General features: G+C 37.3%; 1 protein-coding gene across 1 annotated transcript; it reads right to left on the reverse strand.

Moving 5' to 3' along the window:
• Positions 1 to 8,918: 8,918 nt before the first annotated feature.
• MRPL42 (mitochondrial ribosomal protein L42) lies at positions 8,919 to 18,537 on the reverse strand (the record flags this gene model as incomplete). The annotated part of the gene is made up of 6 exons (XM_081958710.1): positions 8,919 to 9,876; positions 11,133 to 11,293; positions 13,309 to 13,393; positions 13,823 to 13,886; positions 15,515 to 15,586; positions 18,315 to 18,537. Coding segments are annotated over 6 exons (651 nt in total), but the record flags the coding sequence as incomplete, so codon positions are not given.
• Positions 18,538 to 23,270: the final 4,733 nt, after the last annotated feature.

Consider the following 23,270-nt stretch of genomic DNA (forward strand, 5'->3'; position numbering starts at 1 on the left):
TGTGCTCCCAATCCCAATGCCAAGAATGAGTGAGCACACAGGCTGTTGCATGCTGGATTATTTGCAGCTTTTGAGTGGTCCTTAAATATACTTGAAGTACAGCATATTATGGTAGCCAAAATGGGTAGTGACAATAGCATGAGGATGAGATATAGCAAGAACTTCAAAGCCCTGATCTTTCTCCCTGTCTAGGTCAAACGTATACTTGAAGGTCAGTGAGAAGTCCAGATCCTGACAAAGGTAATCTAGAGTGTCTAGTGCCTCTCTGTCCCATGACCGAGCCTGAAACATGACTGAAATACTTCATAAAATCCATTTCCTCTAGGGTGCTTCATTCTTGGTCCCCTACCTCTATCATTTCTAAAAAGGGAATATTGGAAACAGGGCAGTAGTTAGTTAATAGCTCTATGTCCAAAGAAGACCACCTAAGGAGGAGGCACATCTCACCCTCTTTTAAGGTGCTGACAGTACCCTTTTGCAGTACTGTAAGGTATTGACGTGGCTCAGTGGCTAAGACGCTGAACTTGTCGATCAGAAAGGTTGGCAGTTCGGCAGTTTGAATCCCTAGTGCCACATAACTGAGTTCCTGTTACTTGTCCCAGCTTCTGCCAACCTAGGAGTTTGAAAGCATGTAAAAATGCAAGTAGAAAAATAAGAACCACCTTTGGTGGAAAGGTAACTGAGTTCTGTGTGCCTTCGGCATTTACGTAGTTATGCCGGCCACATGACCATGGAGAAGTCTTCAGACAACACTGGCTCTTTGGCTTTGAAACTGAGATGAGCATTGCCCCCTAGAGTCAGGAACGACTAGCACATATGTGCGAGGGGAACTGTTCTGTCCCGTGATTCTAATATGCAGACACAGGCTTGGCTGTCTGCCACGACTAATTACAGAGAAAACCACCCCTTGGCTAGGAGCCTAGAACACTATCTTCAAGAAACCAAGATTAGACTTACGGAATGCTTTCTCAATGGCTAGTAAAATGGACTGTTGTTTCCTGCAAAGATTCTTCTCCCGTCGCTCCCCTCTTTGGGAGGTGCCACAATGGTAGCCAGCTGTCCCTATTTCCTTCTATGACGTTTTCTCCACAGCTGCTCCCTTCTCTCAGCTCTATGCATACGCACATCAGGGACTTTGTTCCTCCTCATTGCTCCCTGACTCAGATGCCACCTGGTGGCCAACAGGCCTCTCTAGTCCCTGCTCTGACTCCAAACACCCTCCAGAGTCTTCCTCATCCTCCAGAGCAGTCCCATAATGGTCATCGCTGTCAGAGTCCACCAACAGCTCAGCCAGCCACTGCTGGGCCACAACAGGAACCTTTACCTTTATCTAAGGTATTGACTACTTGATGTCAGCGTTCCAAGGAATGCACCCATAGAAATTAGAACTCCTCAAAGAACAGTTTTATTGGGTAGAACATATTGGCACGACTGGTGAAAGCCGACTCTAAAAGTTCCTACAGCTTTCACCTAATTAAAAGTAAAAGTTTTCCCCTTTTCCCCAAGTCACTGGTCACGCTGTCCAATCTAGGAGCTGGCTGGTTGCTTGGTTACTTCACTCCTTCTCTGGCCAGCTACCTGTGGAAATGTCCTTGGGTTCCCACAGGAAAGTTTTATTGTTTTGGCTACAAACTCCCTCTAACTATTCCCCCCAACTATTCCCCCCTCCCTTTGTTGTATGGCAGCCCTGAAGTCTCCAAGATGGCCTCAGCCATGATCACTTCAGGGTTGACACTTGGATCCAGGTAATCTCCTCTCTGGTCACATACATGAGCCAGGAAGGACAAAGATCCCACCCACAAGTGGCAGAGGACATTAGGAAATACCAGCCAAAGGAATCCCAGATAATACCGGTATGTCAAGAATGCCCCAGTCACCAGCCTACACCCGGGCCATATTAAGCCAATTACAGAGCAAATCTCATTATAGTGTTACAAAAGGATTCCCAAAGGATTGTTTTAAGATGGCAAGCCATATTTTACTCAAAGTTTTAAGAGAGTTGCAATTCCTCGTATTTAATTATAGAATTATAATGCATCATAATGTTGGATGGATCATTTTGCCACAAAATTATGTTAGACCAATTACAGGGTTAAGCAATATTTAAAGGACATAATGGCAATAGAATTTGTGTTATGATTTCTCCTTCCCAAGTGTTTAAAGATAGAGAAAAACAGTGTTACTCCAACATAAATAACTACTGGAAAATCCAGTTCTTGATGCTTTGATATACTGAAATTGTGTCAGGTGTGTAAACGTGATCCAGTTTTGTGCAGCATTACAATTTTAATGCCTTTCTCAAACCTTCTGAATCTGATCTGTCTTCCTGTATTGTTATGAACTCTTCAACACAATAAAGACCTTCTGTTCCATTGGTATGAGTTAATATCACTGGCATCAAATTCTTTGCATTCAGTTAGCAGTGGTTCTTATTCAGTTTCCTTTATTTACTTGAATTTTCCTAAACTAAGTGGTGTCTACAAGCTTTAATTAGCATTATGCTAAATATGTAGTCAACAATTTTATATACACATATCTTAATATAAGCCTGATTCAGTTCAGACCTTGCAATCTAGCTCCATCCCATCTCACATTAAGGAGAGTGGTTGATAGATATTTTCCTGCCAGCAGGTGACATTGGCAGGAGTGGAAGGAAACATAGTCAGGGGAATCCACTCTTCATTTTTTAAAACAAAACTCCAGATGAATAATTTTTACCTGAAGCAGGGGAGGAAAATATTAAACTCTCGTGTTCTTATTCAATTGTTATTCTAACAGCTGTTATTTACTTTTTTTAAAAAATGAATGTTGAAAGCAAATATGCCTTTTATATTTCCTACTTTGATCATAAGTCCACTTTGTAATTTAATGAGTACATTCCAATTACCTTATCTAAATCCTGTTGAGCAACAGTGCATGGAATTTAAGCTAGGACTATCTACAAACAATATCTGTGTTAGCACTAAATTCTTTAACTGTGCTGAGATGGAGGAAGCATGGGTACTGGAACAGTTTATGCAGTGTTTGTTGAAGCTGGTTCAATGCCTTCTAAAAAGGAAGTGTGGGATGACATTATTTTGCTAATCATACCCATAAATAGCATGACTACTAATTGTCAGATTTAAGGTTTTCTCAAAACCAGGGTTGAGATTCCCTTCAGTTTTCTCAAACAGGTGATTGATACTTGCAGATCCAATTAAAGTTACTTCAGGGAGAGAAAGACTACCTGTAAATTATGAGAATTCTTGGAGTGATACTAGACATTTAATTTACATATTTTGTTATGAAGTTGAAAGAAACTTTGGCTAACAGTTGTGCAAATGACGTGGATCTTAAATATCATCTTCATTTATTTACATATGGAAATAATGCTAAATATGAACAATATGGAAAAATCAATTGAAACATCCCAAATTAAAATCTAAACTCTGATATTGGGGGAAATTAATGAGTTATTTTTATATTCACTTTAGTATAAGGATTTTATGCATATCTGACAACTAGATGGAAAGTTCTTATTTTTTTTAAAGTGTAGTAATTCTAAGAATTCAGACAGAAATTGAGCAATTCTGAGAATTCAGGATGTGTATTACACGCCACTCCCTCCCCATATGAGCCAACATAGTTCTTGAGATCCAAGTTTTATATAATGGCACCCATGCAGTTTCGAATTAGTTTTTGTGCTAATTTAAAATATTACAGTGAAGTTGGGTAAGTTAGAAGGAAGAAAAACTCCTGCTCACCTTGAGAATTCACTGATTTTAGAAATAGATTACAGTAGTAGCAACTAAAAAAAACCATAGATAGACCTAAGAGGGGTTGTTTTTTGGTCTTTTCAGGGACTTTTCCATCTAGAAGGGAATATAAATCATGTAAGTAGCTGAAATATTTAGCAAATGGAAACTTCAAGAAACTTTGGAAAGTGTTGGGTTTTGCTGATTTTTTTTCTCCCTTTATTTTGCATTAGGATTTTGCAGTTCTGATCTTATCAGACTAATCAATGATACTAATGTGAAAGACAGGGGGGAAGAGCTGTACTTCGCCATGAGAAAATAAAATAAATTTCCTCTAGCTGAGACACGCACATAACCATGTGATCTTGGCGGTAATATGGAAAATCTTTGCCCTGATATTTTTGTTTTGTTTGCTTGCTTGTTTTGTTTGTTTTTGCCTTCTTAATCTAGCCTAGAGCTCTGAGATTACCTAACAGTTGCCAGTTCAAATACTGTACTAAGTAGATTTGATTCTGCTTACTCTTTTTTTTTTTGCGGGGTAGCTCAGTCAAGATTAGCTATTTACTGCTACCAATTCAACTATAATGAAGCACTTGTGCAGTTGTAAATGCTGAAGCACAATTGGATAAAGTAAAAGTGGCCAATTCTATTTCAAACAAATGCATACATGGGTCTTCAACTAATTATTGTTCACAAATCATTTTGAAAAGCAGCCCTTCACTGGACACATTTCAGTAATCTAATATGTAAATTGTAGTTTATGGTACACCAGCCTATAGTAGCAATTGGCACTTCATGCCTAAGAACAACCTACACATCCTGTGTAATCTTTATTATTTATTTACTTATATTTATTTATTTTGTTTACTTATTAGGATTTATTATTACTTTTTCAGGGTTAATGTAGCACAATCTCTATAGTATGTTCAGATGAATTATAACACCCGCCTATAGTACTTGTGGATGTAGTGGTCTGAGTTTATGTTGATTGATTTTTATCTAACTATGAATAGACAATCCATACAGACACACAAATAATGTATAATTGTATCCAGAACTGCATTACTATGTCCAATTCTTCCTGGTTGCTAATTACAGCATAGAAGTGATTTCATTTTATTTATATCTTGTCCTCCTCTTAGAATAAACAGTCTTTTCTCTGAATTGAGAAACAGGAAAATCAGGTTTAAGCTTCTTGCAAATTATGGCAAACAATTGTAGATATGCTTCAGAAAATGGGACTGACAAGGAGATTTGCTAAGCCTTTTACATTATTTGTATGAACTTTGATATATGAAGAAAGGCCACTGTTTGTTTCATTTATCTTTGTAATAATTTAATGTGAGAAAAACTAGTATTTTGGTGCATTCTAAAAAAAATTCCTTTGATGGCTATATTATTTCCCCTACTAAAAGACAGAATCCAATTTGATATTTGATTTCTTAAAAAGGAAATGTGGGTGAATCAGTGCAATTGACTCCCAGGTACATACATAGGAGTTTAAAAGTTATTTTGACCAATCTGCTGCAGGGTTTATCACTTACTGCACATCAATTCAAATAGGGACAAGGGGAGTGAAGCTGTTAGATGCAGCAGGGACTGCAGGAAGTTTTACACATGCTGCTAATGATTGTATGTATACTTAAGCAATGACTATTCTCATGTAAATACATTCTGGTTTAGCACAATGAGAAAACCCAACCATTGAATAGCAGCAGATTCTTCAGAATTCTGGAGGGGATTCTTTCTTACCTCTCAGCAGGGACTGCTCTTGGAACCTCTGCTGCATTCAATTACACCCTCTGCCATTGAAGTATGTTTTTAATAACTCCAGCTGCATGGGTTTAGGTTTCACTTGTTTTCCAGGAAAACCTGAACTAAAGAGCTAGGGGGGGGTTTCCATAGTTTTTTTCCCCCTAGCTGACAATTCCCCCCCCCTCCCCGAAAGCATGTTCCTGTGTTTAGTATAAGAGGATGCAAATAGCTTTTGGACTGAAAGAGGTTGGCAAAGTGTATTTCTTGTGAGTGATGGATATTCCACATCCATGACTTTAGCATTTTGTTTTTCTGACTTTGCTCGCTTTTCCCTGTTGGCACAGGTGTTATGCAAGGATCATCTTATAGTGATTATGTAATGATCTTTTGTGTTTTGACAGGTTGCTTAGTATATAAGCTATTTTGAGACTTCATGCTATCAAATTAGGCGTTCGAGACAGTCAAGTAAGAAGTTACATAACCGTCTCCCTATATTTTTGCTTAATGAAAAACAGATGCTGCATTGAGAGGTACTTTACTCTTTTCTCACTCTCTTCTTGCTCAGTCACGCTTATAATCAGAGCCCCTTTTCACATGATTCTGTGTGATCATGTAGGTCATTTTGTTTTGGCTTAGCACGCTACAGTAATGTTTAAAAGTTTGTGAGCCTTTTTGAATATGATCTAAATGTGACCTGTTCTCAGAAATGAACTATGATGATGATGTTGATGCATCTATTTACAGTAATTGGGACTCATGTGAAGAACAGATCATGTGTTAGGTAATATTTATACAGAAATCTTGAAAATTCAAAGGGGTTTACAAGCTTTTAAGCACCACCGTATTTGGTTTGTGCACCATGATTTATGAGTTAATTCCGGAATTTACAACCTGACTGTCAGGGCCACAAGGATACACATCAACTTTCTATCTTTTTAATTTTTCTAAAAAATGAATCTGACATACTGCAAAAGCTCAGCCCAATTTCTATCATTACCTTTACTTCCAAGAATATCCGAGCCTCAAATGAGCTTCATGAGCTTGACTGGAAAGTCAAAATAGTTGGCCGCAAGCCAATTTTTAGTTCAGAAATATTAAAACTGCTCAGGAAAAGTCAACTTTGAACTCATGTTATAGGTAAAATTACTGCTAACTGGGACATTTTAATCAGAATGCTCCTTCTACCCTTTGGATATTCCTGGTATTGTAAATGTCTATGGAGATTCTCAGTTATCCAGATCATGGCTGTCCCAAAGGTGCTTTTCAGAAGGCAACTTGGGGTTTTTCCCTTTTCTTTCCCTTGTCATCTGTAGGAAGTTATCACCTAGCCCTCTCCCAGAAAAATGAAATATCCTAGGAAATATTGAAAAGGCAGAATATTATATTTTCCTGGATGTGAAAAAGGGAGAAACACATTTTAAACACTAAATTCCTACAGCTTCCTGCCCATCCCCACTTTTGTCAATGGGCCATTAAGAAGGCCAAGCTAGTCCACTTTACATAATAAAGAGTTCTCCTCTTCAGCTGTGATGGGATTAAGGCAGGATAATAAGCCTTTACTCAACTGACCACATGGCATCTGAACTCAATCAAACCTGAATTCAAAACAGCCTAGAGGGTTGCCCCTGCATGGGCCCATGTGAGTCTGGCAACCAATCAGAATACATTTCTTACACAGGAACAGGAAACAGATAGGTGGGGCAGAACAGATTATAAAAAATCCCTGCAAGCCCTTCTTCAGTCCTTCTCTTCCCTTCTCTTCTCTTCTCCACCAACATTGAAGCATGTGATCACCTTTGCTGTTCAGGACTCAAGCCATGTGGTCCTGTCCACCATTAAAACCATCTTTCCAAGCAGCCTCCATGTCTCCAGTGTCTTTTTCCCCACTTGGAGCCGAACCCAGAAGGACATTTCTCCCAACACATCCATGAAGGTTGTTCAGCTCTGGTATAGTATCACATGCACACTCAAAGCCAGGACATAGGAAGGGTAGTTGAAAGTGGAAGTGGGATCCACAGTTGTGCAAAGCCTTCTTTCATATGACAAATAGATGTCTACCCCAAAGCAAGCTGCACCAAATTTAATGGAGCAGATGTCTTGATGAGTATTCCACATACTCCGAGATCCTGAAAAGTGTGTTTGAAAGTAAGACCATTTCTTTCTCCGAAATAGTTTTGTGTTTTCTCCTGCTACCAGATTTCTGGCACTTCCTCCTTCTGAGCATAGCCACTGGACTTCATGAGTTATTTGAAGGATGAACAACTTCTTGCAATTTTCTGTACAGGTAGTCAACTTATAACAGTTTAGTGACCGTTCAAAATTACAACTGCTCTGAAAAAAGGGACTTATGACCATTTTTCACATTTATGACTGTTGCAGCATCCCTGTGGTCATGTGATTGAAATTCGGATGTTTGGCAACTGGCTCATATTTATGTTTGTTGCAATGTCCCAGGGTTATGTGATCTTTTGACAAAGTCAGTGGGGAAGCCAGATTTACTCAACAACCAAGTTACTAATTTATCAACTGCAGTGATTCACTTAACAATTGTGGCAAGAAATATTGTAAAATGGGCCAAAATTTACGTAATAAATGTTTTGTTTAGCAATGGAAATTTTGGCCTCGATTGTGATCATAAGTCGAGAATTACCTGTATATTTAAGGGGCAGCACTTGTGGCATTTCATATTTTCATAATATGCTGACATTACGTTGGGCTTAGAAATAAACATAAGCTGAACATCCTAATTCCTCCAAAATAAATCTGCATAGCTGATCTCAAGCTTCCATAGTTTTACAATCACTGTAAGAATTTGCAGGCCAGTTCTATAAAAGCAATATAGCAGTGTTGACCCTTGTGGAATATTTTCCAAAAATATACCGGTATCCGATTCTTATCTTATTAAAAACTACAATGCTAATAACATTGTTTCCTGTGCTTCCAATAAAGTATTTTTCAGTCTTTCATCTGACTTTCATTTATCCATAGTTTGATTAATCATGGAATAAGATACGATAAGACTCAAATAACTTTTCAACTATTAGAAATCTTTGTATTGATAATTTTGACAGCATGCAATGAGTTTCCCTTCAACCCTTAGCAAAAGAAAGTTTTAACTACTAATTTTGAGAATTTACAAAAACTGTTTTGGAATAAGCAGGGAAAGGGTGATTAAAATTTGATTTTAGAAAGTTACAAATGGACTAAGGGTCCAGATGAATTTGAAATAATATTTTGAAATTATAAAGACCTCTTCCTGTGGAAAAATGACTGATTAAAAAAAATAGAATGAGATTTTAAAAACTGGACACGAGGGAACTCAAAGATTATAATGAAAAGACAAGAAGACATGAACTTGACTGTAGAATTACAGAATGGAACAAAATATTCTAACATTGGACATATTGAAGGTGTTTTTTTTTGAAAAAAAAGGATTCTGATGTTAATACTGTCAAAAATGGACTTTTGAGGTGCTTTATGGATTTGTATATAGATAAGGGATGGGATATGGAAAGAGATCATTTGTATTTTAAGAGATAATAAGTTAACAAATTATTTATTTTTTATCCTTATTTTTCTATTTTCTTTTCTTTCTTTTCTGCACTTCTACTTTCTTTCTATTCTTTTAATTTGCATTAGCTTTTACACTGTGAGAACCAAATCCTATGTGTGGCCCATAGCAGGCTACATTAATACTGTACATTTGTTTTTCTGTCATTTTGATTCTGACAATCTTACAGAAGTTTCTGGAATAGAAACTCTGCTCATTATTTTTATAGGGATACAAAATTAATTTTCAATGGAGGTAACAAGAAGCAAAGGTCCTCAGGATATTTTTCATAAAGTTTATTATTTAGTTTTATTCTGTTTTGGCTGCATATTGTTAACATATTCTCTCACATGTCCACACCCACAGGTTTCTCCCCCCCCCCTTCAAAAAAGTATAGTAAATCTGAATTCTTGTACAGTAGTGCCCTCTGGTGGTTCATATACCAATTCATCTCAGCTAGCAATATTTGGGAATGAAACTTCTATTTTGCATATAAATCAGAATCTCTAGATCAGTGGTTCTCAACCTGTGGATCAGGACAACCTTTCACAGGGGTCGCCTAAGACCATCGGAAAACACATATTTTTGATGGTCTTAGGAACGGAGACACCAACTTTATGGTTGGGGGTCACCACAACATGAGAAACTGTATTAAAGGGTCACGGCATTGGGAAGGTTGAGAACCACTGCTCTAGATTCTACAAATTATCTAGAGAAATTTAGTTAGAAATGAATGAATGAATGAATGAATCTAAAGAACGTTTTCCACGATGATGAAGACAAATGTAATTTCATCGGTCTTTGGGAGTATTGGTTTTCCTGCGTCTAGTGTGATACCTAAATGAAAAAAAGAACAACCAGAAGGTATATTAAGTTAGTGTCTCAGACACCAAATAATTTAAATACTTGTTTTTTTAAGAGATTAGGAGTATTATTAACAGTTATGTTTGAAAATGTTATCTTTATAAAGAAAGACTGTAGACATGTTCTGTTTATCCAATAATTAAACCATTTTTTGTGCAGTTTCTTTAATCATGTAACAAATGTTATATTGTTTTGGTTCAAGGGCAAAAGTAATTCCCAGCTGTAGAAGGATTCCAAAAAAATTTAAAATGTTCCTGCTTGGAACATTCAGAGGGGCAGAGGTTCACTAAAGCATACCCAACACTATTCCCACTTTCACTGAAATGTCTGGTAGGAAAAAGGAACAAGATTTTCCTAGAAAAAATCTGTGGCATCAAATTCAAAGGGAATTGTGGTGGATTGTAACAGTCCAGAGTCCTACAAGGGAGACTGTGCATTCCAGAGGAGTTAAGAGACAACTAAATTCAGATAGTTTGTGTGAAAGAGTATGAAGAGAGCCACTCCCTAATAGTTCCCAGAATATAGGCTTGTATAGCACAGTGCTTTAGTTTGGCAAGATTCTGTCTAGAGGTAGTGAATAATAAAGAAATCTGCTTGATGAATCACCATGTGTCTTTTTTAATTCTGAGGGCCTGATAGAAACCTTGCATAAAAAGCATAAAAGTACAATATGAATACATCCTATTCAATACCTTCTTGATCTTTCTTGCACATAATAGAAATCCATGACACACCTGAAACTTCCTCAAACCGTGTCTCATCCAAAGCTGCATATTGCTTTAAGAGCATATGATTGACACGAAGACATTTAGAATGCAAATTATGTGTACATCCACTGGGCTACAGGCATATCAACTTCCCAAAGAAGTACAGGCCCCAGTCACATGATACTTTTTCACTACTTCCCCTGGGAAGCAATTTCACTAACGGGTATTTATTGGCCCAGACAGGGTCTTATTTTCTTTTACTCCTGAAATAAGCGCTTGGCCTTATTTTTTGGGAGGTCTTAATATTTTTGAGGTGCAGGAGGCGGCAAGCATGGTCACTTCATGGCTGCTGCTGTGTTGCAATATTTTGGGGGAGGGCTTATTTTTTGGGGGAGGGCTTATTTTAGCACATGCGCTCAAAAGCCCGATTGGGCTTATTATCCGGGGAGGTCTTATTTTCAGGGAAACAGGGTAATTCCATTCCATTTTAATTTTACAATGGATACCTTCAGAAATACTTACTGTCCCACAGGATACCAGCGATGTTTGGTTGTGTAAAACATTTTACTAAGTGTTTCAATTGTGGGCTCATTCTTGTAGTCTTCCTCTTCTTTTAATTTAGATTTCAGGACTTGTTCATGTGTTTCTTCTTTATAGGTCACAGGGTCTAGTTGTGGAATGGGCTGCCAAAGTATATGTTATGCAAATTAAGAAATATAACTAAAAATCTATTTCTCCAAAGAGATTCCATTTATTAACACTACACATTCAGATGAGCTGGCACTATTTGACTGTAGTACAGTTAACAGAGTCTAGGAATACAAGACAGCAAAACTATTAACACTAATTAATATACACCAATTAAAGTTTTGTAAAAAGCATTTATAATAAGATCTACTACAAAGACATTCTACGACTCTAGAAAGAGTGCAGAGAAGAGCAACAAAGATGATTAGGGGACTGGAGACTAAAATATATGAAGAACGGTTGCAGGAACTAGGTATGTCTAGCTTAAGAGAAAGAAGGACTAGGGGAGATATGATAGCAGTGTTCCAATATTTCAGGGGTTGCCACAAAGAAGAGGGAGTCAAGCTATTCTCCAAGGCACCTGAGGACAGAACAAGAAGCAATGGGTGGAAACTAACCCAGGAGAGAAGCAACTTAGAACTGAGGATATATTTCCTCACAGTTAGAACAATTAATCAGTGGAACAGCTTGCCTCCAGAAGTTGTGAATGCCCCAACACTGGAAGTCTTTAAGAAGATGTTGGATAGCCATTTGTTTGGAACGGTATAGGATTTCCTGCCTAGGCAGGGGGTTGGACTAGAAGACCTCCAAGTTCCCTTCCAACTCTACTATTGTATTGTATTGTATTGTATTACAAGACTTTTCTTAGTGTGTAGTTAGCCTAGAATCCTGTTTCCATCAATGGGAAGCCATATTTCTCCAGGAGGTTTACCTGCAAAGCATAGCGACAGTGCTGACTTTCTCACTGTTTCCCTCCATAACCACATATATCCAGCGATATGCTGCTTTTAAATCTGGAAGACGTGCTTATCTTCCTTGTCTAATCCCTTTAATCTATGGGAGTCAATAATTACATATGTTTGGCACGGAATTCATAAGATAATTCTATGTGAAATCAAAATATTGTCTAAATGATATTCCAATCAATACTAGAATCACTTGACTCCAAACTTTAGAGAGAGAGCATCTACAACTGTGCTCCATAATCCATAATCAATGAATGCATTTACGCCTTTTAAAATGATCCTGAACAATATTTAAGGTTAAAGTCAATATTGTACTTCTTCTAAATAGTACTGAGATTACCAGGACACCATTTTCCCATTATGTGACCTGAATGTATTTATGTCATCTATTTGAAGGTAGCTCAAAGTATCTGAGGTAATCCATTAATGTAATTTTGCTGCCTCCTGCATTTACCTTTTATTATTTTATCTTGTAAATCACATTTATATTATGGTATAATACCCAGCAACATATATATGTAGAAGAGTACTTAGGCTAACCTTTTTCTAAAGGTGTGCCAAAATGTATGTGCGCGCGCTATTGCGCATGTGCCCCACCCACCTGCGCATGCACACGTGACCCCCCCCACACCTGCGGGGGAGGGGATGTTTTCGCTCTCCCCGGGCTCCAAACGGATCTTTTCCAAACTTCCGGTTGGCCCATTGGGCCCATTTTTTGCCCTCCCCAGGCTTCAAGAAAGCCTCTGGAGCCTGGGGAGGGCAAAAAACAGGTCCAACGGGCCAACCGGAAGTTTGGGAGCGATCTGTTTCTGCCTTCCAGAGGGCCTCTGGGGGCCTAGGGGAGGCCATTTTTGCCCTCCCTCAGGCTTCAGGAAAGCCTCTGGAGCCTGGGTGGGGGGGAAATGGCCCAACAGGCGAACTGAAAGTTCTGGAACAAACTTCTGGTTGGCTCATTGGACCGGTTTTTCACTCTCACCAGGCTCCGGAGGCTTTCCTGAAGCCTGGGGAAACTGAAAACTGCCTCTCCCGGCCCTCCGGAAGACTGAAAATCAGTGGCTGGCACACACATATGCGCCGGAGCTGAGGGCTACTGTGCCAGCAAATATGGCTCTGCGTGCCACCTGTGGCACGCTTGCCATAGGTTTGCCATCATGGACCTAGGCCTAGTAACTATTTTCAGGAAGATGCAATTTTCAGTAACTTACTTTTGTGTGTTCATATGGAATGTCCACTGAAGGGTGATAGCAAACAATTGTCTTTCCATCTGATGTCAGAGCAAGTTCAACTTTGCTAGAAAATAAAGCAGATGTCAACATTCCTGCCGTTTTAAGAAGATGGCATTGGAGATAATGTTTAATTAAAATTTATGGAAAATATATTAAACAGTAATTATTTTGAATGAACCATAAGCTGTAAAATAGTTAACTAAAAGTCACTAACAAGATTAAAAATTGCCAAAATATATTCAATAATAATATATATATTATTAATTAGTTAAACCTAATCAATGTATCAAGCAGGTTAGTTTAAAACAAAGGCACACACCAGTTTTTGCATTTGTCTTCAACCCACACATAAGACAAGGGAGTTGCCATGTACTGGGGATATTGTGATGGCACGCTGTATGAAACTCAATTACCAGCCCATTCCGTATAAATGTTAGCATCTAACAGTCTTTGTAAATTAATAGTGATAACTTGTAGAATAGTTAATACTTGCCAGTTATAGTCATCAGGAAGTGCTGTATATGTAGATTTTGAACAGGCATGAAATATGGCTGCATCTGCAAATACAGGAGCTAAATAGTACAACAGAATACACTGTGAATCTCTTTTAACATTGTGGGAATGAAAATATCACCAAGATTATACATTGTAGTGCTAATCTAGGGGTTGATGATAAAATTTAGGGGTTTTAACAACAATCCAATTGTTTCATTGTTCAAAACTTGTAAATCAAACTGCAACTTTGAAAGAAAAAGAAAAAGGACTTCTATGGGGCAGTTTTATCCAACTTGGTATTCTCCAATATTTTGGATTGGAATTCTCATAATCCTTAGCTTTGGTACCATAGAATGATGGGAACTGGAGGCATCAAGCAGAGGAGGGTTGATTTAGAACATATAGAAAAGGGTGAGGTGGGGAAGGGACATAAATGTTCCTGGACCTTTAAGGCAAGACTACATTGGGGATCCAAGTGTATGTCATTTGATAGCACTCACTAGTTTTGAGTTCTGTATTTTGAAAAAAAAGGAAGACCAACAAGGTTCTTTTTCTGCTCATCTGCTATCCCCACAGTTGCCACTGAAGCTGCATTATTTGTTCCTCTTAACCGATGTAGTCCTGGGAATTTATATTTCTTATCATTCAAAATACCATTATATTTCCTTATCCATGAATATAGGTTGTGAATTTACAATCACAACTAACACTGGAAATTCTGTTGCTAAGCAAAGTGGTTGTTAAATGAATCATACACAATTTTACCTTTTTAGTCCCTGGTCATTAAGGGAATCATGAACTTGTTAAACAAACTTGGCTTTCTCCTATTGTGAGATTTTACTTGTGGAAATCCCATGGGGAAGTTGCAAATGGTAATCATGTAACCATGGGACACTGAAAGCCTCATAAATATGTTCCAGTTGCCAAATGCCCAAATGTTGATCATGTGAGCAAAGGGAGATTGTGATGATTGTAAATCACTTATTTTAGTACTGTCATAACTTCAAACAGTTGTTAAATGAATGATCATAAGGCAAGGACTACCTGTAAAGACATTGACAACTAAGCAAAGATCATAAAAATAGAACTGTTTCTTCTTGCATAAACTGAATACTATTACTGAATAGAAAAGGTCTTAATCAATTTTACATTGAAGTCAATTTTCTGTTCCTACCAGTAGTTTTTTCTGTTCCTACCAGTACAGTACAACAGGGCCCGGTGTCCATGCACACAGAGCGCGCGCATGCGGCCTTACTTCTTGCGACGCCTCCGCGACACTCCAGCTGTTTGGTGGAGTGTTACACAGACGCCGTACGCACCGTGCGTGGAAGCACTGAAGAGCTCAAATACAGGTAAAGAGGGCGGGTGGGTGGGCCCTCCGGAGCACCGTACCAGGACGGTACCTGGTGCTCCCGGCAGGCCCCGGTACCTCGTACCGGGGCGTACCACCTGCAACCTACCCAAGATAAGTAACATAGTTTTATAGTGACAACATCCTTGTCTCTTGAGCAAAGGAAGGCCACCACATGGAGGATTTTCAGATGGCCAATATCTGACATAATGTTCATTTTTTCAGAAAGATTGGAATGGACAGTTGATTTCTAATGTAAGGTCACTACTCTCCTGGCCACAAAGAAGCAGTATTCTAGTATCCAATTAACTAGTAACACAGAGAATGCACAATGCTTACCAGTTAGCAAATGCTTCCTGATGAAAGTTGCCAAATGCAAAACAGGCTTCCTTGAGGCTGTGGCCATGGTAGCTAGTCAAAGAATGGAATTTGGAGAAATCAATTCAGGTTTCATTCCTGTTTAAAAGTCAGCTCATTAGCTTAAATATGTTAAGTCAATAACAAGTTAATTACTCCAGTATTCAACAGCTGTTCAATGCATTACTAGGGAGCAATTAACAATACAAAGTCTAATCATTGCCTGAGAATTCATTATTTTAATTCCATAGATGGGAACTACTTCATATTCACAGTCATTATTGACTATTCATTAGCCTAGTCCTCTAAACCAACCTAAACAAATTCCAGGTATGTGGACTTCAGTTCCCAGAAATACCATCAATGGCCATATTGATTGTGGAATTTTAGGTCTGAAGTCCACAAACCTGGAAATTGTCATGGCTGAGAAGCACTGCTTGAAAGCCACACATTTCCAAGGTAGAATTAGGATATTGCAAAAATAAGGATAAATAACCAAAAGTTATATAAAGCATGCAAGAACTGTTTCCCCCTTAATTTTAAACAGTTCAATTTAGCCTTTTTGTAATGAACAGTCAAAAATTGCCCCTCATTTAGTATAGCAATATTTATATGCCTATCATATAAATTTAACTTTTATTTATTAATAAAATTTATATAGCTGCTCATCTCATGAAAAGTGACTGCATACAAAAATCCAGTAAAACGGTAAATATATAAAACAGTCATTATCTAAAACCATTATATAACAATTATTAAAAAGCATTAAAACTATTTTTATAAATCAACCCTGACTGCTCTTTAGAAGGCCAGATCCTGAAGATGAAACTCAAATAGTTTGGCCACCTAATGAGAAGGAAGGATTCACTGGAGAAGAGCCTAATGCTGGGAAAGATTGAGGGCAAAAGAAGAAGGAAACGACGGAGAATGAGGTGGCTGGATGGAGTCACCGAAGCAGCAGGTGAGCTTAAATGGACTCCAGAGGATGGTAGAGGACAGGAAGGCCTGGAGGAATGTTGTCCATGGACTTGCAATGGATTGGACATGACTTCACGACTAACAACATGTTTATAAATAGCTCAAGGTGGTGAACATACCTAATACAGTACTCCTTCCTCCTCCTATTTTCCCCACAACAATGATGCTATGTGGTTCCACCTGGGCTGAGAAAGAATGACTGGTCTAAAGTCATCAAATCAGTTTTCATGGCCAAAGTGGGACACACTCTCCCTTTTCGAGGCCAGTATCTTAACTACTAGACCAAACTATAGAAGAAAACTTTAAAAAAAAGAAAATAATAGGCAGAAGATATTAATAAAAAAGTTGTTCCTTATCAAAATATTACTTGACTGCAACAGCTATTGCTGCCATGGTGTGGCTTTAAACGAGTACTCAAGTCTCTAGTCTTTCCCCAGCCCCAAATCTAAGCAGAATTAATACAACTTGATTGCTTTTCAACTGATTTCCATCCACCCACCCCCTCAATTCCAGCACATTCATCCTTATTGCTCTTAGTATTTGTCCCAGTTATTTGCAGGATGCACTTGATTTACATTGCCCTTGCATAGTTCTTATCAATGCATGGTGTGACATGAGGTTATGTTTTTCAGCCAGCTTGTCATTGTTAATTAGGCTGACAGGAGATGACTGGCCCAAAGTCATTCAGCTGGTTGCCATGCCTAGGGGAGGAGGAGAACCTGGCTCTCTCTGTTAACAGTCCAGCTACACAACTGGTTCTCTGCGTCTTTACTCCAATATGGCTTTTAAAGGGATTTAAATAAACGAATGTTATTAATATAACCATGAACAAATAAAAGTTAAAATGCTACTTTAGTATTTTTAAACAGGCATTTAAAAAAGAAGGATTTTAAGCCAACACTGAAAAGAGAAAGAAGTATCATTAGGCAAGTATTTTAGGAAGGTAGTTCTATACAGTATCTGTGGGAAATGTAAAAATTCTGACTCTTATTGCTATCTATTTAACTTGGAGAGTAGTATCATTTGAAATTCTCAGGGAAAGATTTCAAGGCAGAAGTGAGAAACCTGTGTCATTCCAAATCCTGCTAACAGGTGGTCACAACTAAATCTTATAAGTGAGCACTATCTGGAAAGCAGAAGGTTTATCTCTTTCGGGACTTGGGTAAATTTATACAGGAAAAGGCAGGCTCTAACCTTGAGCTGTGAAATGAAAATACTATGAACTGGTTTAGAATTAAACCATTAAATTCACAGACAGGTATAATATGAATTATAGGGTTGTAATGGTATTACACTTAAAAATGATATTTAAATTCAGTTAAGTCTACAATATTAACCTACATATTGTAAATTCCTATGCAATTAAGTCTTAAAACTTTTAATTGACTTACACAACAGAAGGCAGAAATAACAAGCTGTCTTGCTCTCATTTTACTGATTTTACCTGATTCTAGTCAGTCTTTACCAATAATTTGGGGTAAAAAAATAACCCAATTTAGTCACCAAATTTGGTGCTAATTAATAATTTAATTTGTATGCCGCTCGACTCCCAACAACTCTTAAGTGGTAAACTGTGTTGGACTACGAGTGCCATAGAATGGGAGATTCAACTAGGATGAGAAGAGTGGAAGCTGCAGCCTAACACGTGAAGAATACCGGATTCCAGAAGTGCCCAACTACACTTTTTAAATGGCATAAGCTAACATTTCTATATGAGGACGCAACTTTTGCGAAAGGACAATAAGACGTGGCTAGGCAGCCAAAAGTCCAGTTCAGGGAAAAGAAATAACGCAGAAACGCTTACCAAATAGAGGACACCGGATCTCTATGACATAGGCGAATTCTCGGAACAACTTCCGGGAACCCCTCAAGTTCCACCAAAGGACATTGGGAAATGTAGTTCGGATGAGAAGACAGTCCAATTGGTAGCGTCCGAGCGTGTAATGATAGATCTTAGCACAGGAATTTTCCCGATTAGTTTCGTTTTCATAGTTTATCAGCGCAAACTTTCTTTCTTCCTTTCTGGTTTAAATGGCATGGTGCGTGAAAATAGAACAGTTCAATCTCGCGTGACATCGGATAGGACTGGGAATGATTCCTACCTGAAACTCTGGACAACTTCAGAAAGTAAAGTGTGCTGTGCCAATAACTCTTGGGGTAGTTCTAGTATACCGCTGAAGTGTCTGACTTCTACTTATTTGACAGTAATAATAGAAAATCATAGTTATAGTCACATAAGATACTAATTCATGATAAACAGTTTAATGAATACAGTTGTTGGTATACGTAACACATAGGCATATACATTAACAGTATAAATTGGATTGTTAGAGTAAGACAGATTAAAATCGTAATGGCTAAATTGAGGTAATTGTGTGTAAAACTAGATTAACTATGATTTACTGAACCAGGTTGATTCTACGTGTGGAATCAGCAAATAAGTGGATATTTCCCCCTCAAATTCTCCTGCTGGAATGGGGGGAAAGCACTTAATAACTAGATCCTAGAAACAAATTTTATAAATTTTATAAGTGTGACCGCCTCAGTAATAGTACAAAGCAATAACACATGCTTGTGTTCAGATATCACTGCTTTACTTCCAAGTAGATAATTCTATAACAGGGTTTTGGCTGGAGACTCTAACAAAAATATATTTGATGGGCTTAAAGCCCTGGTAGGTAGAGTGTAAGTCAATTTCTTGACTTGTGTTCTACATTTGGGGAAAGACGGTGCAATTGTAAATATATATATATTCAACTTAAAAATATTCAGTGATCAAAATGGTTGGCTGGTTTCAGATTTATTTGCAAAATACAGACTTAATATTCCAGTGCTGTCAGATATAATAATGGAAGGCTAACATTCAGAAACTGTGGTGTAAAAGGAAAAGAAAGAATTGATATTGGTGACATTCAAGGAATCTGAGTTCTATGTTCATGCAATAGAAAATAAACAGAACCTTTTTCCTAGAAAAAAATACAAACTTAACTGTTTTTAATTATTGACAGAGCATCTGTTCTTTAACTGATTTGCAAAAATTGTTAGGTCTATTCAACACACGGAGTAGGCAAGGTATGCTTTCTAAGTATCTGAATTTGATAAATCATAACATTAAATCAGTGGAAGTGGGCTGTACTTCTTAAAATCTTACACTTCACTAACTCTATGACAAACCCATATTTACCAACCCTGGAATTTTATATGACCGTAGCTCAGTCTTCCCCATATTGGAGCTGAATTAGATATCAGAATTCTCAGTCCACATGACTATTGACATTAAAAAAAAATTCTGTACATAAAATAATTTAACACTGAACTGTGTAGAGAAAATGTAATGATTTTCAATTTAAGCTGCTGGTAACTTGATGGATATGTTAATATGGCCATTGGAAGTCCTTTGTGCTGTCCTCTTCTAGAACAGGGGTGTCAAACTCCTGTTGTCATGGCTGGGTCACATGACATACTTTTTCCTCCTTTGCTAAACCGGCTGTGGCTGTGGCCAGTGTGTGATGCATCTGGCCCGTGGGCCGTGAGTTTGACAGCCCTTTTCTAAAATGTTTTTAAAACCTCACTAGTGTAGGAGACATTTTGAAGAGAGCATCCTGGAGTAGGAAAGAGTGATTCGTAATTTTAAGACAGGATCTATAGCAAAAGAGAAACACAGATCAGCAGATAAAAGATGTTTTACATTTTCTCAACATAAATTTATTTGAATTCAACTATAATAATTAATATGGAATTGTAGCATTAAATATTAGTATCATAAAACAACCTTCCTGGAGGAGTCCTTCATAATAATACCAGCATTTTACAGTCACTGGGGGCGTAGGAAACTAGGAAGTTATTTATGAAGGACTCGATTTCTAAGAAGGTCCCGTGATCAGATAACTATCACTCGAGTCTTGGATTCAGAAGAGACACCGAAAATAGAGTTGCAATTGAAATATGAAGGCATGAAAGAATTTGCTTTCAGTGCAAATGCAATATGAAAACAATATTAAATAACCATAGGTATGAGACAGCTGCCTCAGGATGCAAGTTTAGGGAGGAGGAGCCAACGTCGCTATGAGACAGACATGCAATCTCAATGCTCTGAGATCGCTGCCAAAACTTTTATTGCTGGGAGGTCCAAAAGGACCTAAACTGTCCCGCAGAGACGGCGAATGGGAAGAATATGTTCTGCTGATCTCAGGGACACCGCAAAGTCCCTGATTAACCCAGAGGTTCTTCTAGCTGGCCATAAAAGCACAGCCCCTCGGCTGATGAAGTTGGAACGGCTCCAAATGGAAGGAAACAGAAAGAGAAAGTATTTACAGCTGGTGAGGAATTTTTACCATTTTAAAAGAGACTGCCTACAAAAAACCTTAAAATTAATTTAAATCTGAAAACAGAAGAAATAAGTGGTGGAATTAAGCTTTGAATGGTTTTGGTCAGTGTGTTATCTTGCTCTTAAATGCTATTTTTATGGATGGAATTTATGCAAGCCTTTTAAAATGAATGGATTAAGTTTTTTTCTATCATTATTATTATTATTATTATTATTATTATATTATTATTATTATTATTATTATTATTATTATTATTGCAACCTATGGACTAAAATTCTCCTTCCTCATTACTACGTGTGTTTTCCTCTTTTTCTCCTCTATTTTACTCAAGAATTTGATTTTGATTTTTTTAACTTGGAATATATATAAAAAAGAAGGAAACAAAGAGAATTCTAACAACCGAGGGAAAGTTAGTGCTCCTGCTCAGAGGCTGGAGGCTTGTGTATTGGGAACAAAGCATTTTCACTTTCCTCACTGAATAGTCTGGCTTGGCAATTCAAAGTATCACAGTTTGTTTATAGAGAGTGATAAGAACCAAAGGATGAATTGTTTACACAGGTGTCTTTTTGAACTATATCTCTAATCAGAGAAAGTGAAAAGAAGATTTTACTGTGAATTTATGTTTAACCTTGTAAAAAAAGAAGAGAAAAATGAATATAAATCAAATCCGCTGATATCTATGGTGACTGGTTTGTGTCTGGAAATGGAAAGAGTGGAATACAGAAAGAGGAATTAAACGGAGGGGAACTCTACCCCAGATGGCAAGATACAGAAGAAAAGAAAACAAAAGAATTTATGGACTTAAAGAGAGAAATTTTATTAGCAACATCATTGATAACACCACTGACAATTAAAGAGAAGCTGATCAAGGAAACAGAAAAAGGGCATCGAAATTACATGAGAGACTCAATAAGCAATGAGTTGCAAAGAGGAGTCCAAGCAAATTTGATTAAGGAGATGATTAGAGGACTGATACCACAAATGGCAGAAGACATGAGATTGTTTTGCTACTGGAAAGATACAGGTTGATAGATGAAAGTGTATAATCTAAAACTAGTGAAATTTAGTGAAATTTAGTGACAATAGATATGGTTAAATAAACAACTGATAATGATAATAATGTATACATATGTATTGGTATGACAAATAGTAATTGGATATGAATATTGAATGGTACCTATGAAAGGAAGATTAGAAATTATTTGGTTATATATAAAGGTTAATAAAAAAGAACAAAGTTGAATTTAGCTAAGTTTTTATTATTAGGGGGAAATGCTATGATAATGGATAGCGTTAAATGAAGGAGGGATAATGATAACAATGTATATACATGTATGGGTACAACATAAGGAAATTGGATGTAAATTGTAAACAGTGATTTGGAAAGGACGATTAGAAATTTTTGTTACTAAATATTATTGAAGTTTAGTCAGAATAGGCCATAAGGATATAGTGTTATTGGAGGATATTAGAAATAACAAATGGAATGCCAGTATGTGGTCAGGTTTTAAATCTTGGTACATTTTATGATGAAGGATGTTTAAACAATTATAGTCAAATGAAAATGGAGGCATTATGATAGTAATTTGTATAAAAATATCTGATTTAAAATACTTGAGTTAATACGAATTTTGTGACGACAGTGGAAGAGATGCACAAAAGCTTTTTGTAACCAACTGATACACTTTCTAAAGTATGTAAAGATGGAGGATACTTTGTGTTGTGTTTGTTTTGAAAATTTAAAATAAAAAAAACTTTTAATAAAAAAGGAGGCAAGTTTAGGATGTAGTGGAATGGCAATACTGTACTGACTTTTACAGCAAGAGAGATACAGCACTGATAGCTGAACAGATTTTTGATATGATCTGCCTTTATGCACCGGTATTACGTTAAATTGATGGTCTCTAACTTGTCTACATGACCATGGAGAAGTACATAAGGTTATCAGATATATGAAGAAAGAAAGGACAGGAGAATTGGACAAATGGGTGGGTGGGCGAAACACACTTATTGTTTAACTTTCTTGGCATCCCCAACAAAATTGGGGAAAATTATAGTGAAAATAAAGTATTTAGACTTACGTTTGTATGAAATTACTTTTGCCAGCATCAGTTTTTTTAATTGCAGGAATGTGCTGGAGCCAAATATTGGCAAAGGTCTTGTATGTAAACAGGGAATACTCCCTTCTAGTATTGATGTTATCTAGTTGGATAATGAAATGTCTGCAAGAAAACAACCAAACTTAGACAACCAAGGAACTCCATAGTTCAACTCTGAGCTACATATATTCTCTTTTATTAGAACCAAAAGTCTGTAACTAATTATGGTCTTATTAATTTCAGGCAATAGGGAAAGTTGACTCCAGAGCAGGAATCTACAAATTAAAATCACCAACCTTGTTAACTTGCCATTAGCATTCATTAGGAAAGTAC

The sequence above is a fragment of the Natrix helvetica genome (genome assembly GCF_964273705.1).
Source record: "Natrix helvetica genome assembly, chromosome: 6".
In the NCBI taxonomy this organism is placed as follows: Eukaryota; Metazoa; Chordata; class Lepidosauria; order Squamata; family Natricidae; genus Natrix; species Natrix helvetica.